Here is a 22,848-nt window from a genome sequence, read left to right as displayed (position 1 = left end):
GTAATGTAACTTGTCTTGTGCATCCTCCCTATGCTTACCCCTGCTCTACTGCTTGGCCCTTGATGATGTCATTGGAATGTTGGGATGGATGAACAGTAATGAGATGTCAGTTGGCATGAGGGGCTGAGCAGTGGAACTGCTCCTGGTGGGGTCTTTACTCTATCTCATGGATCTGAAGAAGAAATAAAGCTATGATCCTGAACTATACCTACTGACTACGGATCTTTCTTTATTGTAACACTGGCGACGATGTAAAATAACCTGCGTAGATAAGCGCTCCAGTGGAAAAGAGTGACACGTTAAAGAAATTAAATGAACTGATCAGTTTAACTGTCATATGCTGCTTTAAATTGTGCACAAGCTTGACAATTTGCGCGGAACTCACCGCCTGTGACTGTCATCAACAGAAATTCTGTGACGCTGATGGAGGTTTTAGTTGCTGCTGTGTGATGTTTTACAGCAGAGGTGTGCTGTAAGTCATCCGGCCCCACGTCAATCAGCGTGCCTCCATTTTTGTTTGGATTGCTGTGGAGATGCGCTATGGCTACGATACTCTCCGAGACAGCTTCATTTTCTTAAATCTGTCGGTGGCATCTTCTCAGCAGCAGCGATATAGCAGAGCTCATTCAGGGTTTTATTGATGTAACTTTGGATATTTTGAGACCGATCAACTGTGCCATCTTGTGGCTTTGTATACTTTGACATTCAGCTTACATGGGAAAGAATTACTTCACTTTAGGATAGAGAATCGAACACCGCGATTCTCTGACAGAAGATTTGCTAACTTTGTTAGGCATCCTGGTGACATTGAATTCAGGCATCTTGGAGTTCAACTTGACCTTCCAGGATATTCTACTCGGGTGAGAAATCGCTCACCGGAGCTCTAATCGTCTTATTATTTATTTGTTTTAATGTGCTTAACATATCAATGCATGTTTTAAGTGTATGTTTGTTTGAGCTTAGTCTTTTGTTTTGGTTATTTTATTTCTTTTGGTTCTTAGGGTGAATGAAAACTGTGCCTTGTTTTTTAATATCCGCAGACCACACCAATGGACTCTGCAGTCTTTAAAAACGTCTGGTGGTAACCTGAAGTATTTCTACATGCGTCCCGTTGAATTTTCATGTACACTGATATGAGAAGGTTTTATCTGTTGTACTGTTTATGTATGGTGGAAGGGAAGTGTGTGTGGTATGTGTAGTTTTTCATTTATGGTTTTGTTTTGGGTCTGAGGCTATAGTTTTCCTTATTTGGTTGTGGGTACTCTGTTGGTTACCCCGTGTGGAATGTGCCCCTATTCTTGGTCTGGTTTGCAGAACGGGGAGTATGTTGTGTCCCTAGTCCTGCATGCATATACAGGTGTTGGTTTTTCCTGCTTTTGCTGTTACTTTGGGTTGTGGGTAACTTAGTTGGTTACCCCATAGGCTATGTACCATTTTCTTGGTTGTGGGTGACATAAGTCTGTCACCCCATTAGTATTTCAAGGTTTTTGGGAGGTGTTTTCCCCAATAGGGTGGTGATTTGCCCTATACAATATGTTTCAAGGTTTTGGGAGGTGTTTTCCCAATAGGGAGGTGATTTGCCCTATACAATATGTTTTTGTGTTTTTGGGAGGTGTTTTCCCAATAGGGAGGTGTTTTGCCCTTTACAATATGTTTCAAAGTTTTGGGGAGGTGTTTCCTCTAAATTTTTGTATTTTCCTATGGGAAGGAGGTGGGGTGAGGATGGTTTACCTCCGCTGTTGGGTGTGAAAAATCTATTCCCTGACATTTACAGGAGTTGCCTTTAGACTTTGTGTGGGTCTTAGGTTATGGAATTTTTTTTAATTGTATTTCGAGTGTTAGAGGGTTTAGGATTTGGTGGTTGAATTCCTGTGTTATTTTTCCTCTGTTTCTGAATCTCTCTAACATTCCCTTTGTGCTTTTTCATCTTTGCACATTTACTTCCTTGTGAATTATTTTGCATGTGTGCTTATGATTCATTTGTTGATTTTGATAAAAGGGGGATGTGTTGTAATGTAACTTGTCTTGTGCATCCTCCCTATGCTTACCCCTGCTCTACTGCTTGGCCCTTGATGATGTCATTGGAATGTTGGGATGGTTGAATAGTAAGGAGATGTCAGTTGGCATGAGGGGCTGGAACTGCTCCTGGTGGGGTCTCTACTCTATCTCATGGATCTGAAGAAGAAATAAAGCTATGATCCTGAACTATACCTACAGACTACGGATCTTTCTTTATTGTAACAACCTGCTTCGCTGGACCTGCATGGACCTGCAACTGGGCCAGTCTGGACCTGCAACTAGGCCTTCCTGAGTCCTCTTGTCCTCTGCTGTAGAGAGTTCCTGGTCACTAAGAGGTGCCTCCCCAGGCACTGGACCTTTGGTTGGCATACGTTGAGCAGGGCCGGACTGGGAACCAGAACCGGCCCTGGCAAAGTGCACAGCCGGCCCCCTCCCCCCCTCTGGGAGGAGGGGGATGGGGGCGGTGCGACCGCGCTCTGTGCCAGGGCCGGTTTTCTGCCGTTTTTGTTACAGGGCCGTTTTTGCAGCATAATGGCCCTGTAACAAAAACGGCCCCCAGGGGCCCAAAATCGGCCCCCAACCATGCGGCCCACCGGGGGATTGCCCGTTGCCCGCAACGGCCAGTCCGGGCCTGACGTTGAGCTCCTCTTGTGAAGAACAGTAGAAATCCTGACGTTTTGGACTTTTTGTGACCCCAAATTGCACATTTGTGCTAGAATCTCACCACCTGTGTTGACTGCCAATGCAAAGCTCCAGTGGACCCGACTCTTTGTGCAGCAGTGACCGCCAGCAATACGAGATCTGCACTTTTCACTACAGTATCAACTTCCTGCACTGACTGCCAATGCGAAGCTCCAGCAACGACTGTCTGCAATGCTCAACAGGATCTTCATGTTACTGTGATGGCTGTCCGCGATGCTTAGCCTGCCTTTCATTCTACAGTGACGACCATCCGTGATACACTCCCTGCTCCTGGCAGTCTCGTCCACCGTCAAATGCACTCTTCGTAACTTTTTCACTGGACTAACCTGGTCCCTGAATCCGGCCCATGATCCATCATGGTCAGCCTGAACTTGTGACTTCCCCTGGTCTAGCATGACCAGATAACAGTGAGTGGCGCTGTGTGCTTTTGGACACTATAGTAACCTAAAACTTTGGAATTGCATATCTCTGGTTCTACTGTTTGAATGCTTGTCCTTTTGGTTTCATTTTATTTATTAAATGTTACTAAATGTCTAAATTTGTGTGGGATTTTTCTTGCGTTGGGTTTTCACCTTATTGCTGTTTGTGTGCTGCATAAATACTTTATAACATTGCCTCTGTGTTAAGCCTGAAAAGTTGTGCCAAGCTACTAGAGGGTTAAGCACAGGTTAATTTAGTGACTTTTGTGGTTCACCCTGACACAAATTGTGGTTGTTGCTTGAGAAGGGTTCCCACCCCCCTCAACCAAAAACCGAATATTTCACAATGGACGAATGGGTAACACCTTTTGATTCATTTGGCCCTTTATGAGTAGCATCCAGCAGAGGCCTGAGTTAGGGTTTGCCAGCTTACTGTAACTGGGGGACTTCAGTGTGCATGACTTCATATTTTACACTTCAATCACATTTTCAGTCTCTTAACTGTGAATTTTACACACACATATATACATGTGTGTGTGTATGTATATATAAATATATATGTATATATACATACATACGAATTAATCAGAACAGGTGTAATAATTGTCTGTTTTACTAGTAAATTAATATAATAGTTTTTACAGACCTGTAGTGTGTATAATAGTCGCAAAAACACCTAGCCCTAACTGTCAACCTTGATATGCCACCATATGATTATTTACAGCCTCGCCTGAACCTGCTATCCATGTAGCATACAAGTCACCCTTTTCACACCATATTCACAGTAGACATACTTCCATAGCGTTTAAAGTGCACTATATTTGAAAAGATTGGTTGATTAACCAAAACGTCTGATTGCTGCTGCAATATTTACTAAAGCATGAAAATCGGATGTAGCTGAGAATTAATGGAATTACAGTACCGTTATGTAGTAACCAAACAATAACAAGAAATCTTTAATTTGTTATTAAATATAGATGTGCCTCGGGTATTTACGGCTATGTGTTACACAGGAAGCCTTCTGAAACGTATCTAACCATCCAGACGCCATTTTTTTAAAATGTCTCTCCTTGCTAGAGCTGTGTCGCCTTCTGATGCCTGGCGCGAAGCAACAAAGTTACAAGAGTTTGCCACATTTAAAAGTAAATACATTGAAACATTATTTCCCTAAAACCTACTGCATGGTGTTGTGCATCAGACCCTGCTTCATAGTATACAAGGTGTTAATGTCATGCCTACTAGAAGTCTGGACTTTCAGAGTTAGTAGAAGCTGATCTTATAAGCATTGCCCTCAATACAGTGGATGAGTTCTATTCCAGCATTCCAGTTCTGACATCTCCCTGGGAGATGGAATTTTTGAATTGTAACCAAAGGCATTTTTCCCTGATGCTTGGGTGAGCAGGCAAGCCACAGATTATGAGCAAGCGACCGCCTGTGTTTTTCCCATCGCTTTATGACAGAAGTGTCTCCACGTCCCCGGTAGATGATTTCAATATCTGGAAGAACCTCTTCCTGCCTCTGAATGGCCACCAACAGTCCTACGGGCTGCTTGTAGAGAGCGCACCGTGGCCACCAGGCTTGGCTGAAATTCACTACGAGCCCTTGCAGTTCTTCTCCACATCACTTGGCAGAGAGTACACGCCTAAGACCACTCGGCTGGATGAAATTTGTGAGCTGGAGATCATGATAAAGGAGCTTGAGCTTCTCACTATCACTGGAGATGGCTTTGATTCAAAGAAATGTAAGTCTAATTTGTTATGTTCATTTTCCTCTACATTTAAATCATCAGACCGACAATTTTTCGTCTGTGTAGGACTCTCTTTGAATGATAGATTTTTTTTTAAAGTCTTATCTAACTACAGAAAAGGATATTTACATTTTCAAGCTTGGTAACACACCTACCTAGAGGTCGGTTTTAGTGGGGTCACCTTGTAACTTGTTTGCATAGTTTTTATTGCTGTGGTGCTCTGACCTTTCCTTAAATATGTATCCCACTGCTGACACACACATGTCACCACTAATGGTACGTCATAGAATGACAGACAGAATGAGACAGGTAAGCACCTCCTCATTGTGTTTTAAGGCGCTATGGTGATATTGCTCTGTTCAGATGCTGGTCCTGGTGATGGAACATGAATCTAAATCCACACACCATATAATAAAAATAATATGCAGACCCTTTCCATTAAATAGCAATGACAGCCAGGCTATGCACCATAATAACTGGGATCAATACAACATTTACACACGATTTATGTATTTATAAATTCAAAATGCAATACATCTTCACGCACTGTGTACCAATGTATGTGCGAACAGTGGCTTTCCATGAAAAATAGATATTAATGAAGGTGCAATAGCTATGGACATATGTAAGTCCCAAAACGCACATGAATACCATCCTTTGGCAATCAACTCTTCAGGTTTGTTTCACTCTATAAACCTGTTCACACGCGCTTGCAAATTCTCCCATTCTTGATCTTTCAGATTGTCCCACTCCCATACAATACATACTCCCTTACCATCTCCAAATAGACAATAAGATTGACTGCAGCAACTGGCGGACTGGCATTTAAATGCTAAAGAATGTATAACAGTAGAGGCGGTGAGTGACTGCCCAGTTGCTCAGAGACCTGCAGCTCACAGGACATTCATTCTCATGCAGGGAATGAATTATCAGCCTGGCCCACATGGTAAGGGCAGGATTCAGGGACCTTTAAAGAGGGCAGGAAGTCGTCCTCCAGGGCACGTGATACATTGTCTCTAATGATCTGGCAGGCCACCCGCCAAAGCTAAATTAGGGCCAATGTTTTAGATAGCTGGCGGACTTCCATACCTGGATATCTATTAAGAGAGCCTGGGGGGTTAGGGTGTAAGGAAAAATACATGGGCTTGCATTCCTTACCTACATCAATACCTTTGCATCTAAGTAAACAAATCTCCACTGGCCACTGGTGAGTCAGGTATTTCCCACTGAAGAATGTGGAAGTGTCTAAAAGAGTCATCTTGCGTTGAGCAGAGCGGGAGAACTGCTATAAATCATTGCTTCTCCCTCCCCTCAAACTCAAGCTTCTCCTGGGCGAATCTATAAGTTTGCGCAGCAAGACTCTCAGCTGTCTCCCCCTTTGCAAACTTTAGACCTGGCAGCCAATTCACCACAGGACCGCAAGGCCATAGTAATGGTCAATCCACCCCATTAAATTAGGGCAACCGTCACAAGATGTCCCTATCCAGAATCCCCATGCAAGGCATAAATGTCTAGGGCAGGGAAATCATATAATGGCCCTGACACTCAGGGGGAAGTTCTGTGTTTGGGTCATTATTCTTTTGTTTTGAAGATCCCTGGTTTTAGGCTTTTTTGTTCCTTGGAAACAAAATATTTTGCGCAGCAGATACAACAAACATGGTGCCTGGTTTGCAAAGTTGACAGCCTTCACTACTACTTCTGCAAGTGCAGTTACAAAGAACGTTTTAGAGATCCCACCCGGTGGACGGAGATCTCTATCTATTGCAAGCTGTCCTCCACCAAAAGAGTGGAAGCCCTGATATCTGATGATCTGGCAGGATTGCCGTCCTCCAGACTCTAATCCCCCACTAAGTATAGCCTCTGCACATGCATGGTTTAAGACAGCAACCATTCAATCAGAATTCAATAAAATCACACAAAATACATAAAACAGAGATTGAATAAGCAAGAATAACATTTCATGATACAATTGTGGGTCGTGTGTATTACAGTTAAAGAACATATCCTTTCTCTTTGCAATGTCTGTAGAAACTCCACGGCAGCCCTGCACTGTCTAAAAATGACCTGCTTCAGAAAAGGTAAAATAAGCATTTTTCTTAGCAAAGAATTTGAGCATTGGGCTTTTTTTAGCATTCTCTCCTCTGCACATTTAGCTAAAAACAGTTTGCTCAATGAACTAGAAAAACTAGCAGAGAAGGTACATGGATTTTTAAACAATTCACCGAGATCCAGCCTATTACTGGTCTTCTATATCCAAGGTATTTTGAAGCCCTTTTCAAATTTAAGACAGTCCGCTATAATTAAACGATTCAGTGAGGTGTCCACTTTGGTCCAACTTTTCAACCACAACAAAAGCGGTTGCAACATCACAGTGTCACTTAGCTACCGTAACTCAATTTCAGAATGACATACATAGTTGCTAGAAGACTTAGGAACAGCTAGCAGCCACCTACTCCAGCCCAGGCTGGTCGTAGAAGCCCCATACACTAGCCCTATATATGGCACATGGACAACAATTCGCCTTGTAGATTGTTACCAATTCTTTGATCAACCTACTGCTCATTCTGGCTGCAAAACCTAAGACCACCTCTGTACTCCTTGCTAATGTGGCTACCCTGCCTGCTATGAAAGTACCCCAGGTGAGTCTGTGTTCAAAAAGTAGTCCCAGGTAAGGCTACAAGAAAACACTAAGAGACGATGGACGGAGCGCTGAAACTTTTCAGAGACACACCCACAGTCACAGATCTGGGTTGAATCCATCATAATTTTTTAGCTCACTTCGCCACTCCAGTTCAGACCCAGTTATACGCAAATCAGTCTTGACCCTGCTCCTCATGGGAACAGCCCAGCCCCAAACTGCCAAACTAGGTCTTCCCTGGACCAGAAACAGGCATCCTGGGATTGGTTTCATCAGCCAGGCTAGCTTGAATCCAGTAGCAAAGTGAGCAAGGGACCCACGTCTGGGCATACCCTGCAAACTTAAGGTGAACAAAGCAAACAAAAGGAGATGAAGAAGAGAGCACTGAAACTATTCCGACCCCCCCTTCAGTCACAGATTTGGGTTGAATCCATCGTCATTCTTTAGCTCACTTCGCCACCCCAGTTCAGACCCAGCTATATGCAAATCAGTCTTGACCATGTGCCTCATTGGAACAGTCCAGTCTGAACTGTCAAGTCAGATCTTCCCTGGACCAGAAACAACCCACATCTGCGGACTGGGGGCGAGTGTCTGTGATTACAGACCCCGGGACAATCAACATAGTATTTCTCCAGACCATTAGCATAGAGTGAAACAATAAAGGGGGACAATATGCATCCCTGGCACATGCTACAATCATGTTTAAAGGCTTCAGCCTTTTATCCTGGAGGGCCATACCTATCTCTGGCAGTTACTTTTAGATGGAGCTCCCTCGAAAAGTTTATGATACTGGACTCGACCTCTAAATCCGTCATTATTTCCCAGAGTTTTGACCTATTGACAGAATCAAAGGTTGAGCTCCGATCCATAAAAGCTAGGTACACTTTCCCTTACTTTGCTACTGTATACATATTATTCTGATTTTCATACCCCTGGTGTTAGGTTTCTTTTAGAAAACAAAATATTTTGCCCAACACAAGCAACAAACATGATGCTTGCTTTGCAAAGTTCACAGCCTTCATTACAACTTCCAGGAGTGCAGATACAAAGAACTTTTGAGAGATCGCACCCGGCGGTCAGAGATTTCTATCTATGGTGAGCCGTCCTCCACCAAGAGAGTGGAGGCCATACCATCTGCTGACCGGGGCGGCCATCAGTGTTTAATCCCCTTTAGGTATGAACTCTGCACAAGCATTGTTTGGGACAGCACCAATTGTTTCCCGGTGCTTCTTCAGCTCTTTATTTATACAGCTGTATCCTGTAGACCTGACCAACATCCAACGCCCCATAAGACCTAGCTCTCAGTACCCAATGCTGGGGCGTTAGTGGAGGGGACCATGAAAGATGAATAAGGAAACTTTCATGAGTGGTGGTGTAGCTCACTGGTTAGAGGCGGCAGACCCGTAAGCAGAGAACGGCCCGGGACCAGGGTTCAATTCCCGACGCGGCAGGGTCGTTGACCAGGGTCAAAACGGACTCAATAACTCTCGCCTCGGTGCCTACTCTAACCACGGAACACACTCGGCAACTCTGGGCATTAAGCTTGCCTCATCTCTACAACGGCCCCCCACAGATGCCGGGGATGCCTGGTTTCTCCTTGGAGATACCCATAAAGGGACCATCTCACAGAGAAAACCAGGACGGGTTCCCCAGCGGTCTTCAGCGCCAGTACACCCACATGAGGCGCTGACTCTGAGTCACCATTGCAGCCCTGCACATCCTGGTGGAGTAAACTGTGATGGAAGCGACCCCTAGGTGATCATTCCATGAGATAGGAGGCATGTGCGGTGTAAAGCTTCCAGACATCAGCACCAGAGAAGCAAATACCACAAGAGACAAAGAGACTTGCAACTGTTGAAGCCGTAGAACTGAGGACTGAACCAAAACTCCTCAATTGGATCCCAGGCTAGAGCACAACCGCACCCAGAGATATTTTGTCACTGCGGAGGTGAAAAGTGGACCCTCCAGTCCACACATCAACGATGATGGAATGCCAGATGACCACAAATGTGCTTGTGGTCCAGGAGACCACTTCCAACCACGTGACCGGTACCCTTGCTGCAGGCATGCTGCTAATTTGTTTACTGAAAGCATCTAGTGCTCTCTGACTATATTGGGATCACAAGTGCTCAAAGCCTGGGCATAAAACATGTACGTTTTCACACCGGTCCCCACTGAAGCGATAGAGGCCACCGGGGAAGCATTGGAAATAAAATTGATTCAGATTCAGTAGTTCCAAATTTAGGCCTGCTGAGGATGAACCAATGTAAGGTGTCTAAGAGGGTACCAGAGGTAAAGTCTGTGTCACAGGCACTCACCCAACAGCACTCGAGATGCAGAGGCAGATAACAGAACTGCAGACTAAAGTGTAGGTGCTGGAGTGAATAGAAGAGGACTCTGAAGGCCGTTTCAAGAGACATAATGTTAGTATAATGGAGATGCCAGGCAAAGTAGAAGTGCCCAGCATTGAATTATATGTGGAAAATTGATTTCAGCAAGTAGTTGCACCTAAAGGCCTTTCAAGGTTGTTATTGATCAAGTGAACGCACAGGGTGCCCACGAGTCCCATAGACCATGGCTTTCACTGTACTCAAATATAATCTCAGGACACTGTGTCTAAAATATACATTACTTTATTCAGCAAAGATGAGAATAGTGGAGCAGGATAGGATAAATATTTTCCTGACCCAGAAGAGACACTAACGTGGTCTGAACAAAAAGCAACAGAGCTGTAGATGAATCTACGGGGAAGCAAAGACCACAAAAGGCAAGTAAAGAAAGTGAAACCATAAGACTAGAGAGACCACCCCCCATAGGCTGACTAGAAGTCAGGACGAACATCCAACTGATGAAAGCACTAAAAGATTTGTCACAGTGGAGGGAGCAACAACGACCTGTCCGAGACAGAGGTTCCACATCAGACATGTATTGTATTGTATTGCAACATTAATATAGTGCTTACTACCCCTATGTGGGGCGCTGAAGCACTTACCTACACGGGCAGCATGCTACACTGTGTAAGATGTGTGATTAGAAGGGTGTTGACTTTGTTTTTATTCTGTGCGGGAAGTGTCTCCATGTTGTACGTGAGGGCCACTGAACTGTGGTTATCGTGTTATGGGATGCAATGCTTAGCAGTGTGATGGATAAAGAAGTGTGAGAGATAGGTGTGCAGTTTATGGTCTTTCACAAGCTGGTAGCTTTGAGGAGCTCTGTAGGTACTTTCACGGCATTTCTTATGGTCATAGTCCCTTTAAATGGTTAATTCCCTCAGATTTCAATTCTGAGATATTTTGTTTAACGTTTATGCTCCTGAGCAGGCATAGGTTAGAGGGAGAAAGGATGCAGAGATCTTATGGGATAGACTTTATTAATATCATCCCAAATGTGATTGTCAGTGTGATATGTCAAGAAGTGGCTGTATTATGTAGCTAGGCAAGCCCTGCAATGGTGAACTAAATTATGTGACAGATCTCATCAGTCATTCCATGCCCGTTCAGATGGTCATGGGTGGTTTATTGTTGTGGACTAGTACACTTCTGGGTGATGGATATGAACCTTAGCAGTTCTATCTTATGCCAGTGCAAGTGTGCCCAACAGTACAGGGAATTATTAGGCAGCCTACATGATTTACAATTGAATGACTGCTGAGTGGTATTGATGTTAGTTTTATTGTGGTTATATATTCTACTGTGATTGCATTAATAAGCACTAACTGCCTCTAATAAGGCACTGTTGTGCTTTAATCTAGGCAGCAGGCTGCTCCAGTTCCCATGGTCAGTGTTTTTTTAGTTATTCTTGGTTATTGGGATTAGTCTTATGCTCTATCAAATCCACTCTATGCCTTTTTTTTGCAATTTCTATGTGGTAGATTACATTAGTAGGAAATTAGTTATAATATGCAGTTGGAGAGGGGGCTATGTGAATTTTATGCATTGGTTGACAGTATTAATACAAAAGCTACAGGAAATTAGCTATTGTTAGGGAATGCCTTTTAAGGCTGTGGGCCCAATGTAGGTGCCCTAATACCGGTCGGAAACGGCCGAATTCGGCCGTTTCCGACCGGTATTACGTTTTTCAGATGTAGGGCATGCATTTACAGAATCGGTATTTTACCGATTCTGTATTTACCGAATCAGTAAATACCGATTCGGTATTCCACATTGATTCATATGGGCTTCAAGGCCCATAGGAATCAATGGGGGATACCGATTCGGTATTTACAGAATCGGTAAATACCGAATCTTACTGATTCAGTATTTACCGATTCTGATTTACCTACATTTCCCCCCTCTAATTTACCACTTCTTAAATACCGAATCGGTATGATTCGGTATTTAAGAAGTGGTAAATTAGAATTACCTACATCGGGCCCTGTGACCTTTAAAGTAAGGTGTGGGCAATTGTGGAGGTACAGTAATAGGGATTAAGGAAAGCATACATATGAGTTAGAATAGCCTCTGCTCAGAGGATGGAAAGGAAGGAGATGGGCATTTAAAGGAAAAAGGAAAGTAGAAAATCTGAAGTTTTAAGTCAAGGTTGATTTTTCGTGAATATTGTGGATGCTTTCTCAAGTAGCACGCAAAACTGTAAAAGGAAATAATAGCACTTGCATATGTTACAATACCACTGTATGCCATGAGAACTTAAGCATTCACACCACTATTACAATCTAGGTAAATATAGTCAGCAGTTTTTTGTGCTTCTTTCCGAGTTTTTCAGCTATCTTTTTCAATTGTTTCTAGCTTGACTCATTTATGTAGATACAACTCAAATATTTTTTCTAGCATTACCATTTTATGTTTATCATTCGAAATTGTCATATTTTTTAAAAAAACGACTATTGATTGGCCTGTTCATTGAAACTTCCACTTTTGAAAAAATGGAGATGAAGTACAAATAAGTAAGACTATCACATTGAATTTGTTTAGGAACAGGGATTGCTGGTTCCACAACCAACATTTCCAGCAGCAGACATCATATCCTTATTTGATATTTGTTTCACCTGAGAATATAGAAGGGGAGGCACTAGTGGAAGATGTCACTTGACACATCAGGGTGGAGATGTCACTCTTGAGCCTCATTCTGACATACGCTGAACTCGTCTGCTATAGCATGGCAATTAGAGAGAACAATATGTAAGGGTCTGGCGGGGCGAATAAAGATCCAGCATACACTCCCCCACTCAGGCTTTTTACAAAGAAAGGTATGCAGTTCCTAGTAGAGGATATAAGAGAAGAAAAAGGTTGTGAGATACCTGTTGAGGCAGATAAGGGGATCTGCTCCCTCAGAAGGAGTGTCAAGCTTCATCATTGGGCATCTCCTCTTTGAGCCAGTGCTTCAATGCCCAACGGGCCCCGCAGGGGGTACTCTGTGCTGGAGTTCTTTCGTTTTTTGTCGCTGTGAAGCATGAGGTGTGGTGTAGGTGTGATAGTGTTAGTAGACTGGTATAGAAGTGAGGTAAAAATATCTAGGAGGTTGAACCTTGTCTTCAACAATTCAACACGTCTGTCAATTCACCATTACTCTCCATAATGACACACAATAATCAGCAGAACCTCTAAAATAACTGACAAACCTTAAAAGGCACTACTCGCCAAAAGGGTGTCACTATAACAACTCTAGACCTCAAGGACCAGAGTGTACAGACATAGAGTTGAGTATACATTTATGCAGTTGAGTGTACGGGGATAGAGTGGAGTAGAGTCTAGTAGCACAGAATGTGGTGGAGTTTGTAGAGTGAAGTAGCATACCGTGGAATGACATGTAGTGGAATAGTATACACTGGAGTGTCGTAGAGAGAAGTGGCATACAGAGAAATAGCACAGAGTGGAGTGGCATAGAGTGGAAAAGGGAACAGTGGAGTAGCATACATTGGAGTGGTGTAGAGTGGAATGTTGTACAGTGGAGTGGCATAGAGTGTAATAGCATATAGTGTAGTAGTGCACAGTGAAGTAGTGTACAGTGGAGTCATGAAAACTGGAGTGGCGTACAGTAGAGTGTGGTAGAGTAGAATAGTATACAGTGAAGTGACATCCAGTGGAATAGCCTAGAACGGAGTCGAGTACAGTGAAGTGGGGTAGAGTGGAATACCATGCAGTAGAGAAGATTGAAGTTGCATGCAGTGTAATAGTCTATAGTGGAGTAGCGTTGAGTGAAGTGGTGTAGAGTGGAATAGCATAGAGTGGATTCCATTGGAGTGGCGTAGAGTGGAATAGCATATAATGGGTTGGCATGCAATGGAGTGGCATAGACTGGAGTGGTGCACAGTGGAAGGGGGTAGAATGGAACAGCATAGACTGAAATGTCATAGACTGTAGTGACATCCAATGGTGTAGAGTAGAATGGAGTGGCATACAGTAGAGTGGAGAACCCTAGAGTGGTGTATAGTGGGGTAGAATATAGTGGAGTGGCATACAGAGAAAAAGCCTAGCGTGTAATAGTGTATAGTGGAGTAATGTACAGTGCAGCGGCGTACAGTGGAGTGGTGTAGAATAGAGTAGCATACACTGGAGTGGGGTAGAGTGTCATAGCATACAGTGAAATGGCATACAGTGAAATAGCATACAGTGGAGTGCTCTAGACTGTAATGGCATACAGTGGAATAGTGTACAGTGGAGTGGCGTACAGTGGAATGGCATACAGTGGAGTGACAGAGCGTAATAGAATATAGTAGAATAGTGTACAGTTGATTGGTGTACAGTGCAGTGCCATAGACTGGAGTGGCATACAGTAGAGCAGGGTAGAGTTGAAAGGCATGCATTGGAGTGGCATAGAGTGGAGTGGCATCCAATTGACTAGCATAGGGCAGAGTGGCGTATAGTGGTGTGGTGTACACTGGAGTGGCACATAGTGGACTAGCATATAGTAGAGTGGCATACAGTGGAATTGCATGGATTGGAGTGGAATACAGTAAAATGGCATAGAGAGGAACAGTGTATAGAGCAGTAGCATACAGTGCAGTGGCGTACAGTGGAGTGGTGTATATTGCAGTGGCTTACACTGCAGTGAGGTCAAGTGTAACAGTGGAATGGAGTACAGTGAAGTGGCGTCCAATGGTATAGCATAGACTGGTGAGGCATAGAGTGGAGTGGCACACACTGGAGGGGTTTAGAGTGTAGTGTCATATAGTGAAACAGTTTAGAGTGGTTGATCAGGATTGGTTTGGCATAATACCTTTGCACCCTTTTGAAAAAACTCCACATAACTTTGCACACCTATTGTCCCCTGTACCTTGGCAGAGGATGTAAAGTTTTGTGGTGTGTGGTAAAGGTGGGGTCAAAGAAAAAAGGGGGGTCCCAAATCTGATTTGGACACCAATATATTTTACATTGACTTGATGCGTCGGATGTAGCACCAAAACCGCAGCACAAATTTAAATGTAGAATATCTATTTTCACATGGCAACTACATTGGTTTGGTGATGGTTAAGTTATAAGGCAAAACAACTTACTGATATCTAAGTAGCATAATACTACTAAAAGTAGCAAAGAAGCCCATATGTAAAGTTTCCACCTACTACATGAACAACTGAAAGGCCCATTTATGGTCTCATTCTAAAAGAAACCAATAAAGAAATATGTAACAGATAGAATATGATGCATGCTCTCCAGCCTATAAAACAAAATTGTGCACAACCAGCCAAACAAAACCATCTTCCTTATGCAGTCCTGTGCAACAAAATGGAAAAGTGGCCTAGCAGTGAGCTACACAAATTACTAGATGGAGGACATGATACCTTGTCACTAGGAATACAATTAATAATCTCACTTTTTATAACACCAATGATTGGCGTTCATTCACTTCCGACTTCATATGTAGTGCAATACTAATAAAAGTAGCAAGGAAGCCAAAAAAAGAACCTAAACTGCATATGTAAAGATTCAGAATGACTAAATAAACAAGTAAAGTACAATTATGGTCAGATGATTATGTAAACCAATAAACAAATAAATAATAAATACAATAAATAAAAAGGAAGAAGTCACATTAAATCTCATTGCCACTCTGTGGTTATAGTTAAGATTCCCAGAGTTCTGAATTCCTCTGATTTTTGCTCCCTAGTAACTTTGCACCCGTTGACGAATAACCACCAAAAATTCCATACCTATAGCATTTTCTACTTTTGTGATGATGTACATTTTGTGTTGAATCGTTAAGTGGGTACAAACATAAAAGAGTGTCCGAAAATGTGTATTTTCACCGTTGTATTTTCCATAGACTATTGTATTCTGTGTAGCGTGAATACAGCTGAACGGATTTACGTGACATTTCAAAGACTTATATATACATTATGATGTGAAAATGATCATTTTGAGGTAATGCAGTAAAGTAGGATAAGTATTTTTTAAGTTATAAGGCATTTAAACTTAATGATATCAGTGACCACGGTACTTACACGGAATTTCGCAAACCTACTGTGTGTGGGACTTTGAGATGGGAAGTCATTATTGGATTGGATAATGACTGCCTTTACAACATTTTAAGGCAGCTATGTTGTTTTAAGTTCACTTTCCCCGTATTGTGGCTTAGGGCCGTAGATATAAGTAGGTATTAGGATGTATATTATTTCCTTATGTATTACCACTTTAGTAAAATGTTAATAGGTAGGGAAAATGAATCATACATTTCTATATATTGTTTAAAAATCTTACGGAACACCGCAGAACGTTAAAAACATTTAAAAAATCAATATCTTAAAAAAATTTAAAAACATGGTAATTTCATTAGTATGGTGTAGAACAGTTTATTTACAATTGTTAGAATATTTAAAACCGTAAAAGAAGTGTATGAGTAGCACGGAAATACCAAAACAAATACAGCGCAAATATTGTGCATGTTAAAAAAAGTTTCAATAAATATTGTCTAAAAGATATGGTACTTACTGGGTACTACCAGTACTCTGTAAACTTCTTTAAAAATCTGTAAAAAAATATAACTAAATTGCCCTACCTATTATCACTTTAGAAAAGTGGTAAAAGGTAGGGAACTAAAGTAAATCCTACTTCTTACTTATATTTAAGGCCCTACCACAGACCACAGCCAAAATGTAGCAAGAACAATATACCTGCCTTTTCATTTTCCAAACCCAGTCACTACCAAATTATAAACTGGCTTTTCATTGCCATGTACCACAGTATATCGTAGGGTTACAGTGGTATAGTATGCCCAAAATTATAACTGAAACCTGGCAGTATTATTGTATTGCAGTACCCTTGTGTCATACATGGTGTCACATGGGCAATTCAATACTTAAGTTAGATTTACAGCAACACAAGGCCCTCATACATAGCCCTGCGTTCATTGGTAAATCTGGAGAAATACAAGGCAGCTCATTTCACTGTTTTGCATTACTCTCCACACCATAATCTACATTGCTGCTATATTTCACATACATCCATATGCTACTCCACTGTACTCCACTACAATATACACCACTCCACTCTATGGTATTCCACTAAACACCGCATCACTCTACTCCATTCTAATCAACGCTATTTCACTGTACGCCACTCCACTGTAACCTATTCCACTTTATCTACTCCCCTCTATGCCTCTTCACTGTATGAGACTCCACTCTTCTCTATTAGACTCCACGCAACACCACTGTGTGCCACTCCACTCTATGCTTTTACACTGTTCGCACCTCCACTCTTTGCTAGTCCAGTCTGCTCCACTCCACTGTAAGCCACTTCACTGAATGCTACACCCCTTTATGAAATTCCACTTACAGCATTCACTCAAATGCCATTCCGCATTACACAACTCCACTGTATGCTATTCCACTGTATGCCACTGCACTCTATTCTATGCTATTCCACTATATGTCTCTCCACTGTATGGCACTCAACTCCATGTCACTTCTTTCTATACTGTTTCATTGGACACCACTCCAATGTACGCCACCCCACTGTATGCTGCTCCACTATACACTATTATATTCTACACCACTCCACTGTACAACACTCCAGTCTACACGGCTCCACTCTATGCTATAATATTGTAAGAAACTCCACCCTACGCCACATGAGTGAACCCCACTCCACTGTATGTCACTCAACTCTATGCTACTCCACTGTATGTGTTTCCACTGAACACCGTTCCACTGTAACCACTCCAATTTATGCTATTCCATTGTACAAGACTCAACTGTGTACTATTCACCTGTATGCCACTACAGTGTACGCCACTCTAGTTTATGTCACTCCACTGTATGCAATGCCATTTAATGCTATTCCATTGAACATCACTCCAATGTACGCCAGTCCACTGTATGCTATCACACTCTACGCCACTCCAGTCTACACCACTCCACTGTACGCCACTCTACTGTATGCTACTATGCTATACGATGTTACACCCTAGGCCACTCCACTGTACAACACTCCACTCTACTCCACTCCACCATACAACACTCAGTCTATGCTACTCCACTCTACGCCACTCCACTTTATTCTACTCAACTATACGCTATTCCACTCTATGCCACCTGCTGTATTCCACTCTACAGTGGCCTTTTCTAACGCATGCCATGCCAATCTAGAACACTCCAATGTGTGCTACTTCACCTAATGCCACTCCACTCTACGCCACTCCTGTTATGCCACTCCACTCTATGCTACTGCATTCTATGCTATTTCATTGGACGCCACTCTACAGCACTCCACCGTATTCTATTGCAGTCTACCCCACTCCAGTGTATGCCACTCCAGTCTACACCATTCCACAGTATGCTACTGCACTGTACGCAACACCACTATATGCCATTCCATTGAGCACCACTCCACTGTATGCCACTCGACTCTGCTTATCCACTCTGTGCCACTCCACTATACGTTGCTCCACTCTGTGCCACTCTAGGGCATGCCAACTCCACTATGTGCCACTTAACTCTACATTATTGTACTCTATGCCACTCCTCTATGACACTCCAGTGTATCCTACTCCATTCTACCCCACTCCAATGTACTCTCCTCTACTCTGTATAACTCCATTTGACAAAACTCCACTAAACCCTGTGCCACTCTATTAGACGGCACTCCACTCTGTCCCCATACACTCCACTGTCCAAATGTGTACTCAACTCAATGCCTGTACATGCTGTTGTACAACAGTCTGCTCAACAACAGTTTCCAACACTATATGACACAGTATACCCCACTATTGTATAAGACACCACTCCAAATTATAACAGTCTTTCACTTTGTCTGCCACATAGGGCAGCTACCAAATCTCATGCTCCATACTAAGGGTGTACAATTTATTATGCACCACGCAGGAGTGGAGAGACAGTTCCCATGTGGCCCAAGTTTCTTCACACACGCCTATTGAGTGGCAAATAAAGGGACTTCTCAATGAATATGTTATGCTGGTGTAATTTTGTGCACTTTGTCCTATTTATATTGTTTGTGTGAAATTATTGCACTGTTTTGTTTTATTTGTATTCACATGGTTGATGTATCCAAACAGCAAAGTTTTGTATGTTAAATTGTATTGCTACTCAGGCATGTTTTGAATGTCCATCATAAATATGTTTAGATATGCCAAGAAAAAAATGTAAATAACATGGCAAGAACAGATGAACCTAATGGTCATTGTTTTTCTCCGCAAAAAATAAAAAGCAGTTAACTATTTAACCAGGTACCCTTCCCTTATTGTGTACTATTGTTTGAACTATAGCCACAGGACAGCCGAGGCCGCTGCAGGCAAGAGCATTGGGGCATTGGGGCAAGGTAAAGGGGGATTTCGAGAGACGACCATGAGGGAACATTTTCTAAATAATACATTTTCCCTCGTGGTTGTCTCTCGAAATCCCCCGTCACCTGGACCCACCGCTCTTACCTGCAGCGGCCGCGGCTGCCATGCGACAAAGCAGCCTTTTCATCAGGAGCTATGATACGTGGTTTCACCTACAAGCAACTTATTTTCTAAATAATGAACATAGGTAATATTGCTGCCTCTAATAAGAACTCTACGTACAATTCCCTTTGTGTTACTACAGCAGTCACAACCCCTACTCAGACTAAGATTTGTTTAAAAAGCACAAATAGAGTCTCACAGAGCTGCACCCACGGAATGTTGCATGTATGCCCCACATGCATGTTTGAAAACCTTAATTTGCATGTTGTGTGTTTGCCTTTGCAGTGTCACTACTATCATGCATGCCACCTTATCAATCACTATATGACTTCAATTGTTTCAATACGAATGGTATCTCAAATGTGAGAACTGTCCACCATTTGTTTTCTTCCTAGGTGATATATGACAAACATACAGGAAAGCGAAGGTAGGATCTTGCCTTGATTTCTTCTCACTAAGAATAAGTGAGGGATCCTTTTTGAGCTCTGATGAATGCCCAGGCCCAATGAATGACTAAAGAGAGGTGGGAACTTACTGGCAAACAAGAGGGATGCTGGGGACATTTCACGCAATAGCATCCACTAATAACACTTTGTAGTATTTTTATCTAAACCTAAGGTGCTACCTCATCAGGCTAATCCTTGTAGTAGGCCATAAGGTATTTTTAGAATATAAATGGATCCCTGAACTTTATCTAGAAGATTATTATATCTCAGGACTCCCTCTACAACCGGGAGGTCAAGTCTCACTTGGTAGTGCCATTTTACCAGGCTAGGGTGAGGTGGCTTCTGATGAAGCATGCCACAATATGTGGGTGAGTCACCTTATCCAATATCTCTAAATTCTGGTGATTAGGTGATCACCTAGGATAGAGAACACTTAGGGCCCAAATTACTAGTTTGGTGGTCCATAGGGCCTCCAAACCCAGGTGTGTGGCAGCTTCTGCCGCACAGCCTTATTATGACTTCGTCGGTCATAGCGCTATGGGACCGCTGCAACCACCAGGGATCTGCAATCCCTCGGCGGTGGCACGGCTGTCTTGGGCAGCAGTATGCTGGTGGTGCCGCCATGGCACGCATGCATATTACACGAGTTTCCTGACCTCCACACTTTTCATGGCAGTGATCCTGCCATGAAAAGTGTGGTGGTCAGGAAAGTAACGGGCTCTACAAGGCCCCTTGGTGCCCTGGTTCATGGGGGTGCATGCAGGGGGGTACATGGCATACCCTCCTGTGTACATGCACCCTAGTTCCTGCATGGCATGGACTGCACCATCCCATTACAGTGCTTTTCTAAGGATCACTTCCTGGGACCACCAAAGCACCGTCTGCCACACCAGGAGAAAACTCCTAATCTGACAGTCGGTTGGTAGCCGAATTGGCAGTGAGGAGTGGGGTGCGGGTGTGGGGGTTTGCTTCCATACAGCTAAACGCGTAATCGGGCCCTTGGGCAGATAGAGAGGAGTAAATGCCTCCCACACTATAGAAGGTCTTACTGCACTCTTTGGTGTTAACGATGTTTGGAAGCAGTGCACTGAGAGAAGCCTTCATATTTCTCCCCTGGTGATCATAAGGGTGTCAAGAACACACAAACAAGCTTTGGTAAAGCAAGTAGGTTTGTCCTTGAAACACTGGCATGATTTTTTTTTATTGTATGCATCGATCAGCCCTTGAGACAGACTGAGTTGCCTTACAAGCTTTATGTTTCAAAGATTTAGCATACAAATGCATGCTTAGATGCAAACAGGCAGGGGGTTCTGGTAAGCTCTCTTCACTCATTGGTGTGTTTAAGAGTTATTTACCTTTTTCTTCCACCCACCACAGTATACAGCATGTGACAATGAGTCAGCTCACTTCATCCATTGGTTTTGTGAGGGACTGCATAGGCCTGTACACAGCGACCTAAAAAGGAGTACACTTCTGTGCCAGGGCCAGTGTGCCTATGCTGCTAGGCCACTTCTTAATTATTTATTTTTAAAATGCTACCATTTTTTGCATCTTGCTTGCTTTTGCCAAAATGGCACTCTTCTCAAGACCAAGTGTATTGGCTTTGCTAATGCTTGTTTATTTGTATTTATTTTATGTGTTCATTTTCTAGATTACATGAGACTAGCAAGACTTCTAACAATGTTTGCTGGCCTGGAAAACGGCATAGTGTGCGTGACTGTCATTAAGGTGCATTCACATAAATCCGATATACTCATTGCCACAAAGTGCTCTTTTTCCACTCTCATGATATGAATGTCAAGAACATATCTCTTCAAAGAGAATATTAAATTTACAATCTCATACAGAATATCATATTTGTATTTTCAAAAAGGAAAAATTATATGAGGTATTTAAAAAGATCATATGTGCTTTCACATAGAAATATTCTCACGCATTACATTGCATAAGAAAGAACATCAAGAGGAATTTGAACATATTGCTAAATGAAAGCATAATGTGTGCAGCTTTAGCAATTTATTCGCTCCTTAGAATATATAGCATGTGTTTATAAATGTCATTTCCTAATTCCCTTTCTGTTATTTCTAAAATAGTCTGCTTTATTTTTTTCAGATATGTTTTTAAAGTCTCTAAAAGAGGAAAAGATGCAAGAAATGAAATCAGCCGAGCAAATGAAAAAGCAAAGTGTTTACCATGAGGAATCATTCTGATCGATATTTGCCATATTATTCAATATGTATTTACATCTCTTCTTAAGTGTAGTCTGTTGTTTTATTTATATTTTGCTGAAAATTAATATAGATGGAAGTGTTGCTTTACCCTTGTTGCTGTTTCTTTCTTTCTGCTGTATCCAAACATGATTGTGACTGATGCTTGGAAATTGAATGACTGCAAAGTGTGTGCGTGCGCTTGTTCACGTGTGCGTATATAAAGTAGATGATTTAAATACATTCAGGAGAAAATGGCAGATTAATCCCATGAAGGGGAACTTCTCAAAACAGGACTGGAAAGACATGAATGAATTGAAGAACAATCCATCTTCGATTATAAAACCATCCAATAGGGGAATATTATTGTAATTGACAAAAAAACTATGTATTTGAAGCCAGAAGGCAATTAAGTAATTATGTGCATTATACCTGTCTGAAAACGAATCTGCTGAACTAACTTGAAAAGAAGTATCATCTAAGATTGAAAGCATGGAACGAGTCACACTTATTGGACTAGGATGAATATCAATATCTCCACACTGAGAATACTAGAGTGGCCACCTTCATACTCGATTAATGAAAACATTCTTGGCAAATGCTTTCATTTTGGTTTCGCTTGCTCCAGTCCAAAAATGTCACCTCTAGCGGCACAATACGAATGCCCCTGGCTGTCCCTCTTAATCATGACCCCAGTTCCGAAAGCCAACAAAATAGAACCGGAGTCCTATTCCATTATTCCTAGCTGAAGTATTCAGACAACCGACCCTCTTTGAACACTCTAATTTTTTTCAAAGTAAAGTTTCGGACT

General features: G+C 42.4%; 1 protein-coding gene across 1 annotated transcript; it reads left to right on the top strand.

Moving 5' to 3' along the window:
- Positions 1–4,556: 4,556 nt before the first annotated feature.
- C2_1H11orf91 (chromosome 2_1 C11orf91 homolog) lies at positions 4,557–22,040 on the top strand. The gene is made up of 2 exons (XM_086954129.1): positions 4,557–4,881; positions 21,943–22,040. Exons 1-2 carry the CDS (start codon positions 4,557–4,559, stop codon positions 22,038–22,040), a joined length of 423 nt encoding a protein of 140 aa, XP_086810255.1.
- The last annotated feature ends 808 nt before the right edge of the window (positions 22,041–22,848 follow it).

Source organism: Lissotriton vulgaris, chromosome 2_1 (genome assembly GCF_964263255.1).
Source record: "Lissotriton vulgaris chromosome 2_1, aLisVul1.2, whole genome shotgun sequence".
NCBI lineage: Eukaryota > Metazoa > Chordata > Amphibia > Caudata > Salamandridae > Lissotriton > Lissotriton vulgaris.
The sequence above is the reverse complement of the archived record's forward strand: the minus strand, read 5'-3'. Positions and strand labels throughout refer to the sequence as shown.